The 22,052-nt window shown below is 36.7% G+C and overlaps 1 protein-coding gene and 2 pseudogenes across 1 annotated transcript; 2 read left to right on the top strand and 1 right to left on the bottom strand.

Annotated features, from left to right (window-relative positions):
• Positions 1-1,908: 1,908 nt before the first annotated feature.
• LOC143645009 (mortality factor 4-like protein 1 pseudogene) lies at positions 1,909-3,316 on the bottom strand (annotated as a pseudogene).
• Positions 3,317-7,952: 4,636 nt separating this feature from the next.
• Positions 7,953-8,898, top strand: LOC143645010 (olfactory receptor 8D2-like). The gene is given in 2 exon segments (XM_077114676.1): positions 7,953-8,237; positions 8,239-8,898. Coding segments are annotated over 2 exon segments (945 nt in total).
• Positions 8,899-10,052: 1,154 nt separating this feature from the next.
• LOC143645011 (olfactory receptor 8B3-like) lies at positions 10,053-20,745 on the top strand (annotated as a pseudogene).
• The last annotated feature ends 1,307 nt before the right edge of the window (positions 20,746-22,052 follow it).

Genomic DNA, 22,052 nt, shown 5'->3' on the forward strand with positions numbered 1-22,052 from the left:
GATGTGATGTCGCTCAAAGCCCCACCCCTCTAATCACCTGGTTGGGCTTTCTGGGTGGATTGGTCCTCACACTAAGACTGTAGGCAATTCTTGCACCTCTCTGAAGTCTGGTTAGTACATGAACTATTTGGTGTGGTCCTGGGCCCCCTGTGAATAGCAAAAGACTCACCTATCACAAGAAATCTGAAAGACTAAGAGGTTGCTTCCCTTGGAACTGAGGACAAGGACCAGCCAAGCTTTCTAGCATACCACTCAGACCATGCAGTTATCTTCATCTCCAGTCTATAGGTGGGGAATTGAGGCCCAGAAAGATTGACTCTTGCCCAGAATCCCATTAGTCAAGGATGAGGCATTCCTTGAAAAAAATTTTACTTGTAAAATGCTGTCATGTGCTTTCACTGTGGGTTTGTTTCCTCTTTTTCACTCTCCCAGCCTGTCTCCTGACTTTTCTGAGGTCAATTCAATTTAACTGCATTTTATACACATTGCGATGTACCTGAAAAAAAAGAAAGTCCCAATTTTAAAGAACTATGCATAATAACTGACCAAAAGCAAACATTCTATAGTTGGAGTTCACAAAATATTTCCTCAGTGAGAAAGAGTGAGAAAGCTGAGGGGTTGAAATGTCTGAAATCAGGCTGTGTTTCTTGTGCTACACTGAAAAAAAGAACAATGGTGAAGAATTTACACTTCACACTTTAAAACTTATTAGATACCATGATTATCAATACAGTGTGGTATAGACACAATATAGACAAAAGTGATCAGTGGAACAGAATAAAGAGTCCAAAAGTAGACATTCACATAGGTGGTCAGTTGATCTTGGCAAAATCGCTGGAAAGAATGGACATTCCTATGGAAAAGGTAACTATAATACATATATTGCACCATATAAAAATAACTTAAATTGATTATATGCCTAAATGTAGATCTAAAACTATAAAATTTTCATGAGGCATTGTAGGAAAAAGTCTTTGTGGCATTGCATTAGGCAAAAATTTTTAGATATAACACTGAAAGCATAATCCACAAAAATAAAATAATGATTGATTAGATTTCACCAAATTTTCTACTCTTTGAAAGACAATGTTAATGGAATTAAAACACCAATTACAGTCTACAAAACAATATTTGAAACACAATATTTGATATAGGAATGATACCATGAATATATAATAAAAGTTTTCTCAAAATTCAATATTAAGGAAACAAAAAAGAAACTAATTTTTTTTTGCGTTTTGAAATTTAAAGAAAAAATGTATTGAAAATTGAAAAAAAATTCCTAAAACACTGACTTTTTCATAAAATTCTAGCTAAACAATGCATTATGTCTATCATGTTAAAAGGTCCATTAGACACAAATACAAAAACCATGAGAGAGCCATCATTTTTCAACAATCTGAGCAAAGATAAAAATGCTTAAGGAACAACATGGATAACTTCCAAAGGATGGTCTCTTTACTTTAAACACCATTAAAAATAAAATTAAAAGAGCACAAATGGGTGACTGTGTTCAGCTATATACATGGCATTGAACCTTTGGCACCAATCAGAGCATTTTGTCATATGGCATTAACACATATCATAAAAGTGCATATAGTCACAGGAATAGAATGACCATCATTCAAAAGCAACTTTGTCAATTAAGCCATAAAACACCTCACAGCATGTCTCTCTGTTGTCCATCACTGAATACATTGGTAGCAATTTTGAAATGAAAAAAAAAGCAGAAAAGAAAAAGAAAAAAGGAGTATAACCTCTTTTATTTTCTGTTTAAAATTAAACCAAAAATAAACATACATCAATTCTGGTATACACTAACATTTTCAAAGTTTCGTCATTTGTACAAGAGGACTAGGAGCCACAATGCATTAACAGAGACTCGAACATAAGTGAGTGTCGGCAGTCTCACACAGCTTTCTGATAATACTCAGGAGGAGCCCCTTCATAATCACTGGCACTAAACAAAGTCATGGAATTCTTTGCCAGATGCTTTAGGAAATCATGAAGACAATTCAGCATTAAATAAAGCAAGGCTCTTCTCATCCAGAGGGGAATAGGCCAACATTGCTCAATTCATACAAATAATCTCAGTAGGTGTGGCACTTCACACACCTGGTACATAGGTGCATCAGGTGATCTGCAAAGATTTCAGCATATGATGGACTCTCAAATTTGTAGAATCGCTGAGTGCCCAGCATTACACTGAAGAATTCTTTTATCCCTGCCATAACTTCATTAACAGCATATTCCTTATTATCTGTGTTTCCTTGAGATTTCTTATTTTGCATATTCCTCTAGAATGGAATCCACATTCTTCTTGGCAGGAATATAAAACAGCTGTTTATGCCTGGTGATTAAATTCCAGGAATCAAAAAGCCATGGTCTTAGTTTTTAAGGAATCTTTAACTTCAACTCTGTTCATGAATGTTTCCTCATTTTCAACAGTGGGCCCTTTTCTTCTGAGGGTTCTATTTGTCTTTTTGTTGTTGTTTTCATGTCAACATTTTCCTGCAGCAGACCAGATGTCTTCTTTGCTGGGACAGCCCCTCTCATCTTCCCCCTGTATGCTGCTCCTGATTAGCGTGTTTGAAGTTCTCTCTGTTTCTACAGATTTGAGTACTCTGCTTTCTAGAACTCATTCATCCAGTTTTTATTCCAACCACTGTAATGTATAAATTATTTAATATGTTTACCCTTTATGGAAATCTTTACACACTTTGCTTCATAAAGCAAGGGCTCATGAAAGCACAGAACCCTCCTGGAATTTAGGCTTTGGATCCTGGTTAGGCACCATTTATAAGCAATTGGCTGCCACCTCCTTCTCCCTCCACCCTGACTACCACCCCCTACTTTCTACCCCACCCAACTCAGCATCAGAAATAACATCCCGTGTGAAATGTAGAGGAACTGAAACTCTCATGCACAGTAGAAGGAAATGCAAAATGATGCAACCTCTTTGGAAAATAGTTTGGCAGTGTCTCAAACAATTAACTTTACACCTACAATACAACCCCAAGAAAAATGAAAACATTTTCCATACAACGTCTTCTGTTTATAATTAATAACTACCAAACCAAGAAACAACTTAAATGTCCTTGAATAGGTGAGGATAAATAATTGTGACATATCCAAACACTGGATTACTACTCATAAGTAAAACAAAACTATCAATACACACAAAACCATGAGTGAGTCTCAAAATAGAGAGGCTGAGTAAAAGAAATTAGACTAAAAGAGTATGTAGTACATAGATCTATAAAGATACCATTCTAGAAACTGCAAAATAATCCACAGTGTCAAAAAGCATATCCATGGTTGTCTTGCAATGGGTGGGAAAAGGCTGAGAGGAGCATGAAAAAATTTGGAGGAGAGTGTACATGGTAATTTTCTTGATATTGGTGAAGGTTTCATGAGTGAATACATATGTCAAGCACCTAGTTGTATATTTTTAAAATATGCTACATATTATAAGCCAATTATACTTCAGCAAAGCTGTTAAAACTTGATAAAGATATCAGCAGATAAATAACAATGGTTTTAAGTAAGAAATTGGGACCAAATTGGAAAATTGAATGGATGTGTGCTTCCCATAGACATATGGTAAAGAAGGTGCCCTGGAACCCAGGTTACACTTTTGACTCAAAGAAAGGAAGCATGTCCTTCTTCTCCTTCTCCATGCATAATGCTCTAAAACTTCCAGATGTGTTAAAAAATACATTTTTAAGTTTCCTGGATGCGGAGGTGTAAAATGGGTTTGGCCTATATGTACAGACAATGAAAATGCTAAAGAAATATTTTATACTATTTCATTATTTTGATAAAACAATTTGACCTTTCACAGGGTGCCAAAAGTTTGCTGTTTGCTATGGAATCATTATTAACCTCCCTACCAATCAGGGGAAAATGTGTGACGTTTGTTTTAAATACCCCAGGGATCAACATGAATGCAGCTACTGCCAATAAATATGTACTCTGTAATTGTTCCTTCCCTATAGTTTCAAACTACTGGGATGAAGAGCCCTAAGGGGAACATTTGCTCATAATCATCTCATTCAGGTTCAAATGGATGTAAATAAAATTTTTCCTCTCAATACTAGAGGTCTGAAGGTCAGTAAGATTACTTTTTTTACTTTGCTTGGTTGGTCTTTGATTGCTATTCTTCATCAATGTTCCCTGAATTCCTAAGCAGAATCATCTCCAGCATTCCACCAGGATTGGAAAATGCAGGGCTGTTACTGTTTGATGATAAAATTCTCTTGTAATTCTGTGTGTGTGCACTATGTGAGGCCGAAGATATACAATTATGTAGAAACTGCTGCACTTTCTCTGATGAAAATATTCAAGTAAGTCACAAAATTCCACTTGTCTTTGATAAGACGTTGCAGTTGAAACTGAATTTTGAAAGATGGTCACTGATGGACCTACTGTTTATACCCTGTAGACAGGAATGAACAGGCAGACAGTATCCATTTCATGTTATGTGGGCACAGAGTGTGCAATGCGTGGGGCCCCTTTCTCCTTCCACTGGTTCCATAGATATATTCTTTGCCTCACACTCTTGCCTTTCTTCTCCACGTAAAGCCCATTCAAATTAATAAAGTCTTTCCTTTCTAGTGAACTTTGAGGTTTAAACAATTCTCATGACTTAAATAGTATAGCATTACAATGCTATAGAGAGATAAATGTCTCTTTTACTAAAAGGACACTGAAACTAACCTATTTGTATCGCAGCTCTGATTGAGTAAGGGATCAGTCTATGAGCAAACTCATGCTCTTGAATCTTATTCTACTTCATAAACTCCATAAAGGTATATTGAAGATTTTAAATGCTATCTTTCTTTACTTCATGCATTTCCAAAAGTGGATTCAGAAAAGTCCCCAAACCTACCCTTAAAAATAAAAGAAAGGGACCAACCCTAAAACCTACATTTCGACAAACTGGCTTTTGGGTTTGCCCTTCTGTCCTGGTTGCGGTTCTGGGATGAGAAACCTAGTCAGCATTTCCATTAAATCAGCTGCTTCCAACCCAAACCAACTAATGTTTATTTTTTGAGGTTTGAACATCCTGATCCTCAAAAAGACTTCTTTAATATATTATTAAATATATTAAATAAACTTCTTTAGTAATAGTCACACTCCTGGAAACACCATCACCCACAGCTGCTATCATATTAAGAGATCTTAACACTTTGTCAAGGAAATAATGATCTGTTGTTAAAGTCATATTCCACACAGAATATGTTTAATATCTTTTTCTGAAGTTTATCAACCTGGGAACATAGCACTGAATTACATTTTGTCACTATGTGTGGTACTAATTATTTACATCTGTCAAGGAAAATCTAGACATGAATCCATCTCCAACCCTGAGCGATCCTTTCAAAGACATAAGAACATACAATATTTTACCAACTTCAAACTCTTCAATAAAGTCCCATCACAATTAACATAAAATTCATAGTTGTTACCAAGGTCTGTACCTGATATCAAGCTCAACTGATAACCTTCCCTCCTATCATTTTCTTCCTTAGTCTCTGCTCCATCCACACTGGTCTTCTGGCTGTTTCTCAGACAGGTTAAGCATAGCCTGTCTTTGAGCCTTTGCATTTGATGGTCTCTATTACCAGAACACTGTTGGCAGTTCCTCTTACTTGATTTAGAACTCACCTCAACTGTCTCCTCTTTAGAGAGTCAGCCTTGAGTACTCTCCCATATTACCAACTTCTTTACAAATTAATTTACTTCACAGTACTTCCCCTGTTTGACAGTAAATCCCATATCTATTTGTCTCTGTGATTAAGAGCTTCCCCCATCAGAATATAGACTTTACGAGAACAAGAATTTGTCTCATTCAGTATTGTATCATTGGCACACAGAAGACTCTCAAACCAGTGAGACTAGATATCTGGTAAGAGAATAAATGAATGAACTGTGGTGAGAATTACAGATAGAAATCATTACCTCTGATTTATGTACCAGGAAGCTGGTTTATACAGGAAAAGTAACCAATCCAGAGTCATAGAGCCAGAAGGTGGCCATGCCTGAAAATAAATAAGATTCCATTTGACTTCAAATCCTCAGTCTTTACCACTCACAGAAACTAAAACAGAACTATAAGATAAGAAATTACAAGCTATATGCTCTAACAGAGCTTCAAAGTATCTTTGATGGGAGAGAAGAAGCCAAAGAAATATAAATCACATGGAATTTAAATTTGAGGGAGTATTAGACTCATAAATGGCTTTGAGAATAGGTGGGTTTTTACCCAGTAATAGAATGGCAGTTAGGTTAAGAATATGAGTAAAATTAAAGAGGATGTTCGGGAGTCTGAGATACACTGATAAATCTGATTTGACCAGAGGAATGTTTTAGAAATGGTAGGGAGTAAGTCTGTTCACATAATATCCAAGAAACCTATATACAATATATGGTATTTCATAGTTCCTCTACCCATTTCCTGCAATGTTTCATTGGCCCCCATCTAGTCATTGTATCCTTAGTCTTGTTACATGCAAGCCTTGGCCACTTGAGGTATATTTTAATAATCTTTTTCTTATTGTCTTGAAAGAGGCAATGTTTTCATTCACATAATATTCCTAAATTGGAGAATTAAAAGGAAGAGCTTGCATAATCAATTTTTTTGTGTTATTGCTATAGTTTTATCTAGCAAGTTTGCATTTTAGGAATTGGGCAGAGGGAATCACTTTTACACATGATAACTTTGTAGGTGTAAGTATGCACATGCACATCTATCCTTCCTATTTTTCTGTGTTAAGGTTGATTGAAAGGACAATAAGATTTTACTAAAATACAAGGAAAAAACTTGTTAATATTTATTCAGTTTTACATTTTACAATTTTAGTATCCTCAATAAAATTATGGAGAAAATGTTAAGTGAAGTGATTTAACATTAATAAGAGCAACATAATAACTTATACTGCACAGAAGATACCATAATATGATTGGAAAAAAAAAGAGTGGTTTACAGGGCACATGAAGTTTTTAATGAACAGACAATGGTTTTAATACTTAGTGGCTGTGTGACCTTGGAAAATTTACATAAGTTCATTTGTAAAACAAAAGCTTTATAATTTAGAGCATTTACTTAATCTCCTTTCTCTCTGTCTTTCTGTGTCAATCAGTCCATTTGCAAAATGGAGACAATAGTGGTATCTTTTCATGAGGCTTTTAATAATAATAAATGACAACATATATATAACATCATTACATCATGCTTGGCCCATGATGGATGCTCAGTCACGCAAGCAGCATGTGCTATTATCCTCAGTTTCTTTCAACACATGAAAATAGCTTACTTTCTACCATTACTTCACCTTATGACATTCAGCATGTTTCATTCCTCTCATATCTCTATGATAATAAGGGTGTAAGTAAGGAAACACAAATTTAAAACCAGTATCTCAGAGGGATATCAAAATCTTTGAAGGAAACCAAGGCTCTCTGTGATTTGGAGTTGGGGACTGAGTGAGCAAATGCAAAATGCCAAGCTTAAATGGAAAAATCACGGGTCATCATTAAGGACGAAGTCAATTTCTAAGATAACAAGAGAAAACATGTTGCAGATAGAAAACCAACAAAATGGTATAACTGCTCCATATAGAGTTTCTATAAAGGTGACTGAATAACTGAAGAATTCTTTCTTTCTTTTATAGCAGAAGCTAAAACTCAATTTATGGAGACAAAATGGTTATCACTTTTAAATACCACAAGGAATAATAAAAACTGAAGCCAAATGAAACATTACTCTCTGGATAATGGCTTCAATTAAAAGTATGTTTTATTCTCTTGTTTCAGACTCCTGAAATTTGCCTAAGTTGGAAATTATGCCATTTACCAGATTTTGGTTCACAAAAGGTTGTCAGATGACAATGTTTGTCTAATGAGACTCTCTTCCTCAAACCACTCAACCTATCACAACTGGGAGAAGAATGGATAATAGAAATCATTCTTCAGTAGCTATGTTTGTACTTGAAGGGCTGACAGAGCAGCCGCTGCTCCAGCTCCCCCTCTTCCTCCTGTTCCTACTGATCTACATCGCTTCCATGGCAGGAAACTTGGGCTTGGTCTTTTTAATCAGGACCAGTTCTCAGCTTCATACCCCCATGTACTATTTCCTCAGTAACTTGTCCTTCATAGATCTATGCTACTCCTCTGTCATACTCCCCAAAATGTTAGTAAACTTCGTGACAGAGAAGAATTTCACCTTTTTTTCCTGAGTGCATGTTCCAGCTCTTTTTCTTCTGCTTCTTTGGTATCGATGATTCCTACATGCTCACAGTTATGGCATATGATCGCTATGTTGCCATCTGTAACCCTTTGCTCTACAATGCCACAATGTCCCATAGAGTCTGTTTTATGCTGGTCTCCAGTGTGTATACAGTAGGGGCTATAGGGGGTTTGGTTCACACCAGCTACATATCTAGTCGCTCCTTTTGTGGAACTAATGTCATACAGCATTACTTCTGTGATATCCTTCCTCTTCTGAGTATCTCCTGTTCAAGGGACTATACTAAGGAGCTTTTGGTGATGATCTTGGTGGGCGTCAATGTATTTGCATGTGCTCTGGCCATCTTCATCTCTTATGCCTTCATCCTTTCCAGGATTCTGTGCATCCACTCAGCTGCAGGTAGATCTAAAGCCTTCAATACCTGCAGCTCCCATCTTGCTGCTGTTGGGGTATTTTATGGTTCCATCATCTTTATGTACTTTAAACCATCATCTCCCAGTGGCACCATCCAGGAGAAGGTGGCCTCTGTGTTCTATACAGCAGTGATTCCCATGCTTAACCCCCTTATCTACAGTCTTAGAAACAAGGATGTCAAAGAAGCCTTTAAGAAGGCTCTGACGGGTGGGATACTCTCCACATCTGTGTAGACAACCGCACCCTCAAAGCTTCTGTCATGTTTTCTTTTTTTTTAATCTCTGCTTTTTGTAAGTGTGACTAGGTTCAAGTCAAGGGCTGTAGTAAAATAAAGTAAACTGTATGAGTGGTTTATTTCTGATGGCCTTCACTTCCTTTTTTAGTCAAAAATCAAGGGCTTTTCTGTCACCCTACCCTCCTAGCCACTAAGGAAGCAGTCTATCTGTGCTGTTCTCTACTCTTCAAGTACATATATATGTGAGTGTACACACGCACACACACACACACACACACACACACATGTTTTTACCTCAAAGTCCTTATTCTGCTAATTGTTCTTGCTAATAAAATCTCATGGCCAAATCTATTTTAAGGTCTTAATGTCTAATAATAGCTGACTGTGAAAATTCTCAGTAATATTTGCCTCTTAATAAGGTTCTGGAATTGACATTTCTTAATACAATTTTAAAGGAATATAATTCCTAGTAAAAGTGTATCATCATGAAACTTTCAGCTCCTGCTATTATTTTTGAAGATTAGATTTGTCTTGTGAAGGTCTAAAATGGATTAAAATTGGTCTGGAAGGTGGAGAAAGAAATAAAGTCATTTTAATTCTCATTGTAGTTTCATTTAACCTCTTTTCTTTTTAACGTGTTGCATACTTTGACTCCTCTATGTTAGATCTAAAGCTCACTTCCTCTACGATAAGTTCTTTAATTGTTTGCTGTCCATTTTCCAACTATTCAGAATAATCCCTAATTCTTAGTACTTCATTGTAATTCATTGATTCATACAATCATTCAACTAAACAGACAAAAATATTTACTGAGCAACTATATGCCAGATATTCTGAATACAGTAATGAACATAAACAGAGAAAAATCCTCACCCTTATGAGAAGCAAATAACGAACAAATGAATAAGGAAACACGTAATACAGCCAATGGTGAGAAGTTCTATATGGTAGCTAAAGTGTAGTAGAGGTTGGAGTACTATGATAGAAGGAGACTTGCTCTATTAAATATTCATATGAGGGGTTAAAAAAAGCTGATATTTGAGTAGAAACCTAAAGGAGAGGAATCAAGCTAATTGAATGTCTGAAAGAAAAGTATTTCAGGTACAGAGACAGTAAATTCAGTCTCTGAAACAGGCCTGTGTATAGTCAATCATGGAACAGCAAGTTGGAAGATATACTCTGAGAATGGTAGACACAAGGAAGAACACAGGAGGTGCCATCGAAGAGATGGTTGCAGGAGTTGGCATAGAACCTGCAAGGTAGTAAGGGAAAGTTTCAGGCGTTGATTGTCATTGTGAGTGAAATGGGAAACCACTAGAGGGTTTGAACAGAAGAATGACTTGTACTCTGCCCATTGAAAGCATCTAAAATAATGAAATCCAAGTGGACAACAGAAACAAAACAAAACAGTACCTATCAGACAATGTTATTTGGATTCTAAATACCATTTCAAGGCAGTCACATAAATTCAAGGTAAGCCTGGAACACTTTATTATTCCAAAGACTAAGACAGTAATCAGTAATTATGGAATCATGTCAAAAAGACAGTGATTCCAGCTTGAAGGAGTTCTTACTGGCCAAATTTAGAAAAATCTGAGAATCAAAATGAATGTTAGGGGGTGCTGTGATGGTGGCTCAGTGGCAGAATTTTCACCTGTCCATGCTGGAGACCCACATTCAATTCCTAGTGCCTGTCCATGCAAAAAAAAAATAGGAATGGCTTATAAAGATCCTTGAATCCATTTTGATCCCAAAATAATGACAATGATAAAGTAAAAAGTATTAGAGAAGGGAAAGCTTTCTTTACAGAAGAAAGAAACAACAGCATTAGATCATCATTATATTGCAAGGAACATAATAATGATTGATTTAGGTAAGAATCATCAGTGAAAACTAAAATCAGAGTGTAAAAAATTATCAGCCAACAAGGATAAAATAGGCATACAGTCTCACAGTATTATGCTACAGATTAGTTAATAAAAAAGGGTGAGGGATATCTTTTCAATGGTGGAATTCACTGGAAACTATTTTTACTGAATAAAGTTCACCACCAATGATGGAGCAATTTCCATTATGTGCTTCCTGATATGATTTTCTATGTAGTTTCTATGTAGTTATCTGGGGAATAAAATTGCAACCTGAATCCAATAATAAGGAAACAATAATTTTAATCCAAACTAAGGTATAATCTGTGAAATAACTGTCTATGATTCTTTAAAAGTGTCAGTGGCGTTAAAAAAGGAAATAGAAAAAAAGCTAGGAATGGCTAAGATTAATGTAGAGCAAGGAGACATGATATATAATAGTTGTATTGTAGTTCTGCAGGGGAATTTTCCAATTCTTTGGAGACAGCAACTGAATTAGTTAAAGAGGAAGTGGCATGATGTCTGTAACCATCTCTCAAATGGTACAGCATATGTGTACATGGTATGTGTGATTGCGCATGTGCATGTGTGCGCATGCATGTGTGCAGTGTGATGTGGAAAAAGAGAAATCTACAGCAAATGTGGCATATGTTAACAATTGTTTAATTCACATAAAAATATCTGGATGATTTTTGAAAATTCTTGCAAATTTTCTATCAGTTTTAAATTGTTCAGGATGTGGCAAGAAGAAGAGAGATCAGTTAGGAGGCAATTATGTTAATCCAAATGTGAGATGAGAGTAGATTGGACCAGAGCAGGAACAGTGGAGGCAATGAGCAGAGGTGAGATTCTGGATATATTATGAGGATCAAGTCATTAATATTTGTCCATGGTTATGATGCAGGTTGCTAGAGAAGAGAGTAAGGAAAACTGACTGATGATTTTGGCCTTAGCTACTGGAAGTACAGAGTTGCAATTTCAAGATGAGAAAAGTTGTGAGAGGAGCCAGTTTGGTTGTGTATATTTCCATAGCATGCATGATGATCACGCCTTCCTTACTAAACCAAAAACCCTTTTGAGACAGAAATAATTTAGTATATTTCATTTCCATACTGTCACTTATTATTTTAAAAATGTATATCTGAGAAATAGAGCAGAAAGAGTCTAGATTTCATAAAAAGTATCAAACATCATCAAGAAAACTAAGAAGGGGAACTGTTATTGGCTGAGTCCTAATTGTAGAGATAGACACTTCTGAGAAAAACATATTATTTAAGTAGATTTTGCATTTAACACAGCTTTTCTGCTGCCAAACAGAGTGGGACCAAAACTAGCAAAAGACATAAAAAATGAACTGATGTTGAAAACAGGAGGAAAGGATAAAATTGAAATAATGTACTAACTTTCAGGTATTTTGGCTCTTCACTCTGGAAGGAATCAGAAGAAAATCACTGTCTTGGGATTTAGAAGCCATCAACAGAGCTTCAAAATAGCTCGTTAACCACGGGAAATTTTCTGTATATCTTTGGAATATAATTTCCTTAATTTCTGTAAATTCCATTCCAGCCTCCAGGTTCCTAGAAGCAAAAACTTTGAGGCCCTCAGACATAAATACATGGAAGTCCAAATTTCTCCTTCATGCCATTTGTTGCAAAAGTATGTTAACACAATGCTGACAAAGTTGAATAATGCCTGTTTACTCCTCTGTGACAAGAGCAACCACGTCTGCTTTCTATGCCCTTGAATCTCCAAAGCCTAGAACAGTAAATGACAGGGTTGTTCAACAATATTTATTGAATCAATCAATAAATGAATATCTAAAGATAAGAATTATAAGCAACAACAACAAAAAAATAACATAGACAACTTAGGGAATGTATCCAAATTTCCAGATACATGTATGGCTCTCATCTGGGAATATCTCTGATATGACTCTGATTCTCATGCCTTCATACATCTCCAAAGACTATCCCCCCCACCCCCGCATGACTGAAATTAAGAAGCAAGATTAAAGTGCTGCCTTGACATCTTATATGCTCACAGGATCCTAAGGGACTAAGCATGAGTTCCTCTGTTCTCACCAGATATGCACCTTCACTACGGAAAGTGTCTACATCAGGCTGGTTTCCCTCTCAGTCAGAGCTGTACATCACTCAGTCCTCAACCTAATGACTTTCACATCTCTGAAGGCCTGGAAAATATTTAAACATGTCAATCACATATGCCTTCAGGAACAAAGGGACACCTCATCTTCTTTTCACCACAAAGCCCACACCCACAGTCCCTGTTGGTTCACTCTAATCCCTAGGACAACCCCTGTGGGGTCTTGCATGTGGGGTCCTCCTCCTCTGGGTTGTGAGTATGTGTGGCCAACAAACTGCTGCCAATCTCTTCTGTTCAGTTTTGGATGTCATGTGTTCAGCCATCCCATAATATCTGAGAGGGAGGATCCCTACTTCAATAATGAAGTGTGAAGGAGTTGGTTGAACAAAGATGTGTGAATATTCCTGGCCACATTGCAAAGGGGAGACTGTAAGAAAAGGATAAACTCTGTCACCTAACAATTCAGTTTTAAACATGAGTAGCTAATGCATTGCACAGTTATTTTAGAGAAATTAAATTCCTAAGATTGTGGTTCTTTTTCTCATTTTTTATAGTACATAGTAGGAAAATTGAGAATCAGAGAGGATAAGTGACTTACCCCAAATCTCGCAGTTAATATCTGCAGAACAGGAAAGGACTCAAACTTAGTAATCTTGGACTCTAAAGCCCAATCTTTTTACCACTGTTTTGATTAAGACTTGGAAGAACCTCTATAAAACTGTTAATTTTCTTCACTCAGGCTACATGGGGAAAAAAGAAATAGAAGCTTTCTTTGTACTTAGGGTATATCTTCAAACATTAGGATTCTTTATCTTGCTTTTTAACTAAGCCCTAAATTATTAAAACACAGAACATTCTAGAAAACTAATAAAGATCTTTAATACTAGTGAAGGGTATCTAATCTAACCTATTATTTCCTAATGATAAAACCAGAGGTTCAGAAGGGTTAACATTTTACCTAATAGAGTAAAACCAGCATGCATGCACCTGACAGATCATAAAACCAGCCATGTAAACCCAGATTTTCTGTCATCAAGACCAGAAACCCTTCCACTACTCTATGCTTACTATGCAAATTGCAGCTCATGATCACTACCTTTCTATTGATATGTATAGATGTCAAGCCTTTTCAGATGAAATTCATGATCAGCATTTCATTTCATCTTAGATACCACTTCTTCTGGTGCTGTCAATCTTTCTGCTCTCATTTGACAATGCCCTTTCCCTATTCATGGTGGTATATAACCCTACACCTAATTTCTGCTCCTCAGACACAAAACCTTTCCAGCTTTTATACCAACCATCCTCATTTCTTATAAAACTCTGCCCCAAGATCCTCACTTGCCTAGTCATTTCTTTCTACTCAGATCCTAGTTTAAATAGCAAATGTTCAGAAAGCCCTTTCCCAATCATTCAATTTGAAAAACCTCACATTGTCATAGTATATCCTACTGTTTTCTTTTCATTTTTTCATGTATTACTACCACACATTTTCTTGTTACTTTGTTTTAGTGTTTGTCTCATCTGGCTAAGATGTAAGCTCACACTACATATTTCTTGTTCATTGCTGTCTTCACAGTGTCATGAGGATGCCTGCACCTACCTCAATTAATATATATTGAATGAATTAAAATTGTATTTACTAGAATTTAGGGCACGGATCAGGTGATAGACCAGTTTTGCAAAGCTGATTATTATGAATTATTGGAGCAGAAAGACTGGAATACATTTTCTCAGGTGCAGCTGGCAAAAGTAGAGGTGTGGGGAGAGTAAGACAAGATTACAATGGGATCTGAGTAGGAAGAGAGGATCAGTGAAATGGTAGAAATTAAATATGCCTTTAAATATCCTCTTTCCCTGTGAAAGTCATGAAGTTCTCGGTGTAATTCTTTCTTTTGACAGATTCTCAAGTTCATGTCCACAACTCACCTTTTTTTTTTTTAAGCATAACCCTCAGAAAAATTCTGAGTCACATTCAATCTCACTCTGTTCTGAACATATTTCTCAGATAACTGACCATAAAAGCTTTCCTTTTTTTAGATGTACAGACTTTAGGAGAAAATGGGCTCTCTATCTCTAAAATAAAATAGTTTATGCTGCTATTTTGCTTAGAATATCAGACAAAATAAAATTAATGTCAAAAGGTTTTAGAAGAGACAAAGAAGGACAGTATATGTGATGGTTAGGTTCTGGTGTCAACTTGGCAAAGTTATTATGAGCAGTTGTCCAGTGAGGCAAGCACTGGCCTCACCATTGCTGCAAAGCTATTTTGTGGCTGGTTAATAAACTGGAAGGCTGGTGTATTATGTCATTAGTCAGTTGATTGCATCTGTAGAAGATTACATCTGCAGTCAACTAAGGTGTGTCTCCCATGCCTCCAACCACTTGAAGGCTTTTAAGGAAGAAGAAAGACTCTTTGCTTCAGCCAGCAAGCCTCTCCTGTGGAGTTCATCCAGACCCTTCATTGGAGCCTCTGACTTCACAGCCTGCCCAATGGATATTGAACTCTTCATCCTCGCAGTTACATGAGATACCTTTATAAATCTTGTATTCACAGATCTTTCCTGTTGGTTCCGTTTCTCTAGAGAATTCTGACTAACTACTATATATTAATAAAAGAGGTAATCCACCAAGAAGGAATAACTATCATAAATATTTATGCACCTAACCACGATGCTCCAAAATTCCAGAGGAAACACTGACAAAACTTAAGGGAGAAATAAATGTCTCTACATAATAGTTGGAGACTTTAATCCATCACTCTCATCAATAGATGGGACATCTAGACCTAAGACCCATAATAAAACAGAGAAATTGAATCTTGAATAATATGTAAAATAAGCTAGACATAACAGACACATACAGAGCATTGTGCTACAGAACAGCTGATGTACATTCTTCTCAAGTACTCATAGATTGTCCTCCAGGATAGGCCACATATTGGGTTAAAAAACATTCTTGATATATTTTTAAAGACTGAAATTATACAAAACATTTTCCCTGACCATAATGGAATGAAGGTAGAAACCAAGAAGAGGCAGACAACTGGAAAATTCACAAATATATGAAGGTTGAAAAAACATACTCTTAAACATTATCAATGGGTGTTCTAGTTTGCTAGCTGCTGGAATGCAATATACCAGAAATGGAATGATTTTTAAAAAGGGGAGTTTAGTGAGTTGCTAGTTTACAGTTCTAAGGCCGAGAAAATGTCCCAATTAAAACAAGTCTAAAGAAATGTCCAATCAAAGGCATCTAGGGAAAGATACCTTGGTTCAAGAAGACCGATGAAGTTCAGGGTTTCTCTCTCAATTGAGATGGCACATGGCAAACACAGTCAGGGCTTCTCTCCCAACTGGAAGGGCAAATGGCAAATATGGCATCATCTGCTAGCTTTCTCTCCTGGCTTCCTATTTCATGAAGCTCCCCGGGAGGCATCTTCCTTCTTCATCTCCAAAGGTCACTGGCTGGTGGACTCTCTGCTTCGTGGTGCGGCAGCATTCTCTGCCCTCTCTGAGTCTCTCATTCTCCAAAATGTTTCCTCTTTTGTAGGACTTCAGAAACTAATCAAGACCCACTCAAATGGGTGGAGACATGTCATCCCCTAATCCAGTTCTTAACTAAATCTCATCAATCAGGGAGATGATCTCATTACACTTTCAAACATGCAGTATTGAATAGAGATTATTCTAACTTTATGAAATGGGATTTATATTAAAACATGGCTTTTCTTAGGGCACATGCTTCCTTTCAAACCAGCACAATGGGCCAAAGAAGAAATTGCAGAGGACATCAGTAAATATCTCAAGATGAATGAAAATGAAAACATAATATATCAAAACTTATGGTGTATCTCCCCACCAGGCACCCCAACCACAGGAAGGAAAAACAATTTCTTCCAGTGGTTCCCAAGAGAAGGCACCCAAAGCTCAGGGAGTACTTGGGCCACATCTATGACTGATGACACTGTAAACTGTGATAAAGGAGAGTCCTCCAAGAAAACGCTACTTTTTCTAGTGTGATAAAGAAATTGAGCACTGGAATATGGTGACGGTGTCATCATGCTTGTCTTGTTGTGATTGTAAACCCAGAAGAAGACAGTTGTCAGATGAGCTGTTAACAATGCAGCCATTGGAGAACTTGAAAGATGTAGTTATAGAATTCACTCAGGAAGAGTGAGCCATGCTGGATACATTCCAGAGAAAGCTGTTCAGAGATGTGATGCTGGAGAATACCAGTCATCTTCTCTCAGTGGGATATCAGGTCTGTAAATCAGATATAGCTTCAAAGTTGGTTCAAGGAAAGGAACTGTGGGAAGAAGGAATTGAATTGTCCCAAAACCAAAATTCAGGTGAGTTCTTGGGACATGTGCATCAGGACAAGGAGGAAACTTGTCAATGAGCAAGGAAAGTAGTTTTAAAGAACAAGAGATGTTATCCATGCATCATATCGGTAGGAAAGACATATCTGCCATCATATCATTTGTAAGCATCATGGCTGTAACCCTGGTCTTCCAAATAGATACCTGGGAGTGGAATACATTAAGAATTCAGTACAATCACTTACCTAAGCAGAATTCTCATACTCAAAAGAATGGCATCCTATATAGTGAATTGCCAGAAGAATGTGCTTACACTCCATAGTGACTTAACATGTATTAACTCACAGGGGGAAGGAAACCCTATCTCAGAAATCTGTTTGGACAAGCCCCAAAAGACCAATCATCTTTTAACCAACAAAAGCATTTTTACACTAGAAGTAAGTAATGAATGTCATGTAATTGAGAAAACCTTTGTTCAAAATTCTGGCCATATATATTACAATGGGACTCATATTGTAGAGAAACCCTTTGAATATCATCTATGTGGGAAAGCATTTACTAAATATTCTGAACTGACAAAGCATGAGAGAACTCATATTGGAAAGAAACTATATGAATTCCATTTACGTGTGAAAGCCTTCACTGTGTTCTGCCCTTAGAGAACATGAGAGAATGCACATTGGAGAGAAAACCGGTGAATGTCATCTATGTGGTAAAGCCTTCACTCATTATTCTAGCCTTAGATAATATGAGAGAATTCACATTGGAAAGAAACCATATGAAGGCCATCTATGTGGAAAAGCCTTCACTCTTGGTTCTTATCTTAGAGTACATGAGAGAATTCACACCGGAGAGAAACCTTATGAATGTCATTTATGTGGAAAAGTCTTCACTTGAGGTTCTACCCTTAAAGAACATGAAAGAATTCACACAGAAGAGAAATATTATGAATGTCATCTGTGTGGTAAAGTTTTCACCCGTTATTCTAACCCTAGGCAGCATGAGAACACTCACACTGGAGAGAAACCCTATGAATGTCTTCTATGTGGGAAAACCATCAGTTTTTGTTCTTATCTTAGAGTATGTGAGAGAACTCACACTGGAGAGAAACTGTGTGAATGTCATTTATGTGGGAAAACCTTCATTCAAAGTTCTAACCTGAGAACACATGAGAGAATTCATACTGGAGAAAATCTTATGAATGTCATTTATGTTAGAAAGTCTTCTCCCTTATTCTAAACTTAGAAAACATAAGAGAATGCACACTGTAGTGAAACCTTAGGAAGGCCAGCTATGTGGGAAAGCCTTTCCTCAGTATCTTAACCAGAGACAACAAGTAAGTACCTTTGTCTGTAGCATTCAGCCTTGGCTAAAGGACAGTCAGTCTTCAGATTTCCCAGGTGATGGAGCTCATGTGCAAAATTGAATCCATACATAGTGCTGTTACCACAGCATCGCAAAATCATTCATAACACTGAATACAAAGTGGCCATTCATATACTATTCATATACTATTCATTCATTACCTCCTTAATTAAATTCAAACTCAGTGTTCCTACTTTGATTGGCATGGATTTATGTAGCTTAGTCTCTATAATAGGATTTAATCATGTTCTCCCTTAATGGCATGGTATTGACATGGTAATTAATAATATTGACATGATAATTAATAATATTTTGAAATAATTATTGAATGTAGAGATTTTATATATACAATCTTGTAATAACAGAGAACCCATGGTCTGCTCAAATTCCCAATGGTTATAGCTTTACTACATTTACTCCTTAACACAAAATACACCAGTGTATATTTCCTCAAAACAGGAACACTCCCCTAAGCAACCACACAAACCCAAATCAGTAAATAAAGTGTTTTCCATATTATGATCCAATCCAGGGATTAAGGGATGCTGCTTTCTTCCCCATTTTTACGATCTTGTCATTCAAGTGAAAATGGCAAAAAAAAGATCTGTTTGGGGTAAGCAGAGAATGTTAGTAGTCATAAGAGGCGCCAAGTTTCCTTTTTCTCCTTCTCCATGGAGGTAACTCTCACTCTTATAGATTTATGGCTTTTAATCAGTTATTTCGGGCAGCTACTGAACCTCTCCCAGGCTTTAGTCCCTTAGTTTGGATCCTGAGACATTACTTATGATTCACGCTGTGGCAGGTTCTAACCTGCAAGAGAGGCCAGAGCCAGATTGCTAGGGCCTCTACCTCCAGTTTTCCTGGTGAGGATGGGTTCAGGTGAAGGAAGAGATGCTGAGATGAGATTGAGTGATTCTGTCTGGTCCTTCTCCCCTATTCCTTGGTTTATCTATCATTCATCTTTAGTCTGGCAGAACTGGTTTTCATTTACAGGCTAATCTGGTGGTGCTCTTGGCTATATTTGGCTTAATAATATAATAAGAACTCACTGTCACTCAATATCCTGACAGTGGTAAAGGCAGATTCTATTGTTCAGGTTGAGCTAGTCTCATTCAGTCCTACTTATACACACCATCCTGTGGGAAGGGATATTGTGAGAATATCTTGGTTGCCCTCTGATGTAACCCTTTTTTTCCTTATCCCACAGATACCCCAGAAGAGAATGTCTTCTGGAAATGGCTCTTTTGTGACTGAATTTATTCTGGTGGGAATAACAGAACACCCACATCTCCAATGCCCTCTGTTCTTACTTTTTCTAGCAATGTATATATTTACCTTGTTGGGAAACTTGGGTTTGATAACTTTAATTTTCCTGAATTCCCACCTTCACACTCCCATGTACTTTTTCCTCTTTAACTTGTCTTTCAATTCTTTTGAAATAAAGAAGAATAAAGCCTCTTTTATTCTTTTATTCTTCTGTTTTTACATCCAAAATGCTGATCAACTTCATATCAGAGAAGAATGTTATCTCCTACCAGGGATGCATGGCCCAGCTCTTCTTTTTCTGTTTTTTGTCATTTCAGAGTGCTACGTGCTGACATCAATGGCCTATGATCACTATGTGGCCATCTGTAATCCACTTTTGTATAACATTGCTATGTCCCCTAAAGTATGTGCAAACCTTATTTTTGGTTCATACCTGATGGCATTTTCTGGTGCTATGGCCCACACTGGATGCATGCTGAGACTGACCTTCTGTGATGCCAACACCATCAACCATTATTTCTGTGGCATCCTCCCTGTGCTCCAGCTCTCCTGCACAAGTACCTATGTCAATGAGCTGGTGGTCTTCATTGTGGTGGACATCAACATCTTCATGCCCAGTCTCACCATCTTTTCCTCTTATGGTTTCATTCTCTGCAGCATCCTTCATATGAATTCCACTGAGGTCAGATATAAAGCCTTCAGCACCTGCAGTTCTCACATAATGGCTGTTTCCCTGTTCTTTGGATCATGTTCATTTATGTATCTCCAACCATCTTCTGGCACATCTATGAATGAGGGAAAAATCTCTTCCATATTTTATACCATTGTGGTCCCCATGATGCACCCCTTAATATACAGCTTGAGGAATAAAGATGTTAAACTTGCCCTTAGGAAAACACTGTATAGGAAAAATTTTTTGTTATAAATAATATCTCCTCTGTGGACTCTTTCAGACAAGAAGGTTCAATGTGTTTATTTACATATATTTGTTGGAAGCCTCTCATTCCATTTATTTTTATGAGGAAGTAAATTTGAGGCTTCTTTCAATCAGTTATTTCCAGTGCTGATAAAGTATATTGTCATCTTTTCCTCACCATTTTTTCAATATCTTTATCTTCTACCTCTTTGCCTGTATGTTTTTTCATTATCATTGAAACTTTTCTTTCTGCTGAAATATGATGAACAATTATTGCACAATGGTTGAGTAAAGTAAGACTAAGGTGACATTTTGTCCTTGAATGGGCCAATCCTTGTCCAAAAGTTGGAATGTGTCATTTGGAACATGAATCAATATGTTTGCATTCCTGTCATTCCATCTTCACTAAGCAGGATTATGTCTCCTGCAAATGCCAATGTTACATAGAGATAGAAGATCCCTTATAGACAATCAACAATGAGCCCCTTTGCTGATGGAAAACCATGCAGTAAATTCTTCTTCAATATTGATATTTGTTTACACCTATATACGTCCATATTCAATAGTTAATATATGCTTATATTGCTAGAACAGGAAGATGAAACCCATAGAAACTGACTTTTTAAAAAAGTAATATAAAAATAATTTGAAATGTATCCTGGTGCTTGTATTCAGAGAATATGGTGATTGGAGGAAATTGCTAACAAGCAACGTGAAATTATGCTAGTTCCCAAAGAGATGCATGGACAATAATGAGAAGCCCTTGGGTGGGAACAGTCAGAGGGATTAGAAACTACATTTTAACTTGAATTTGTATCCTGTGCTCTAGCATGCTGTCTTTGTGTCCACTGTTCATAAAGCTTTGATAAAATGTATAATTTATAATGAGTATACACTGTTAGTACTGTTTTACAGAATGAAGGAGAAAAAGTTGTGATCACCTTTTTAGGAATCAGGTAGAAATGGATAGTAACTAGAGGAGATAAAATAGCAAGTAGTAAACAACAAGTAACTAAAAATTTAGAATGTAAAATGATGGGACATTAAAATCTCCTCACTCATGCCATCTTCCTTATCGCAACACCTAGAATGATTATGGAGATCACAGGGTTTTTCTGAATAGGATGATGGTTTGTTTATTTGATGTTAAGGAAATGTTTAACCCACAGGGCTGGAGGACCTAAGAAAACTAAATAACACCTGCTTTTGTCAGCTTCCATCTATTACCTGTACGTATTTAAGTGATAAAGACACAAATGCAGCTGATATAGGAATATAATGCGAAAGAAGCATTTTTGAACACAATTTTCACAAAA

This window comes from Tamandua tetradactyla, chromosome 8 (genome assembly GCF_023851605.1).
Source record: "Tamandua tetradactyla isolate mTamTet1 chromosome 8, mTamTet1.pri, whole genome shotgun sequence".
NCBI lineage: Eukaryota > Metazoa > Chordata > Mammalia > Pilosa > Myrmecophagidae > Tamandua > Tamandua tetradactyla.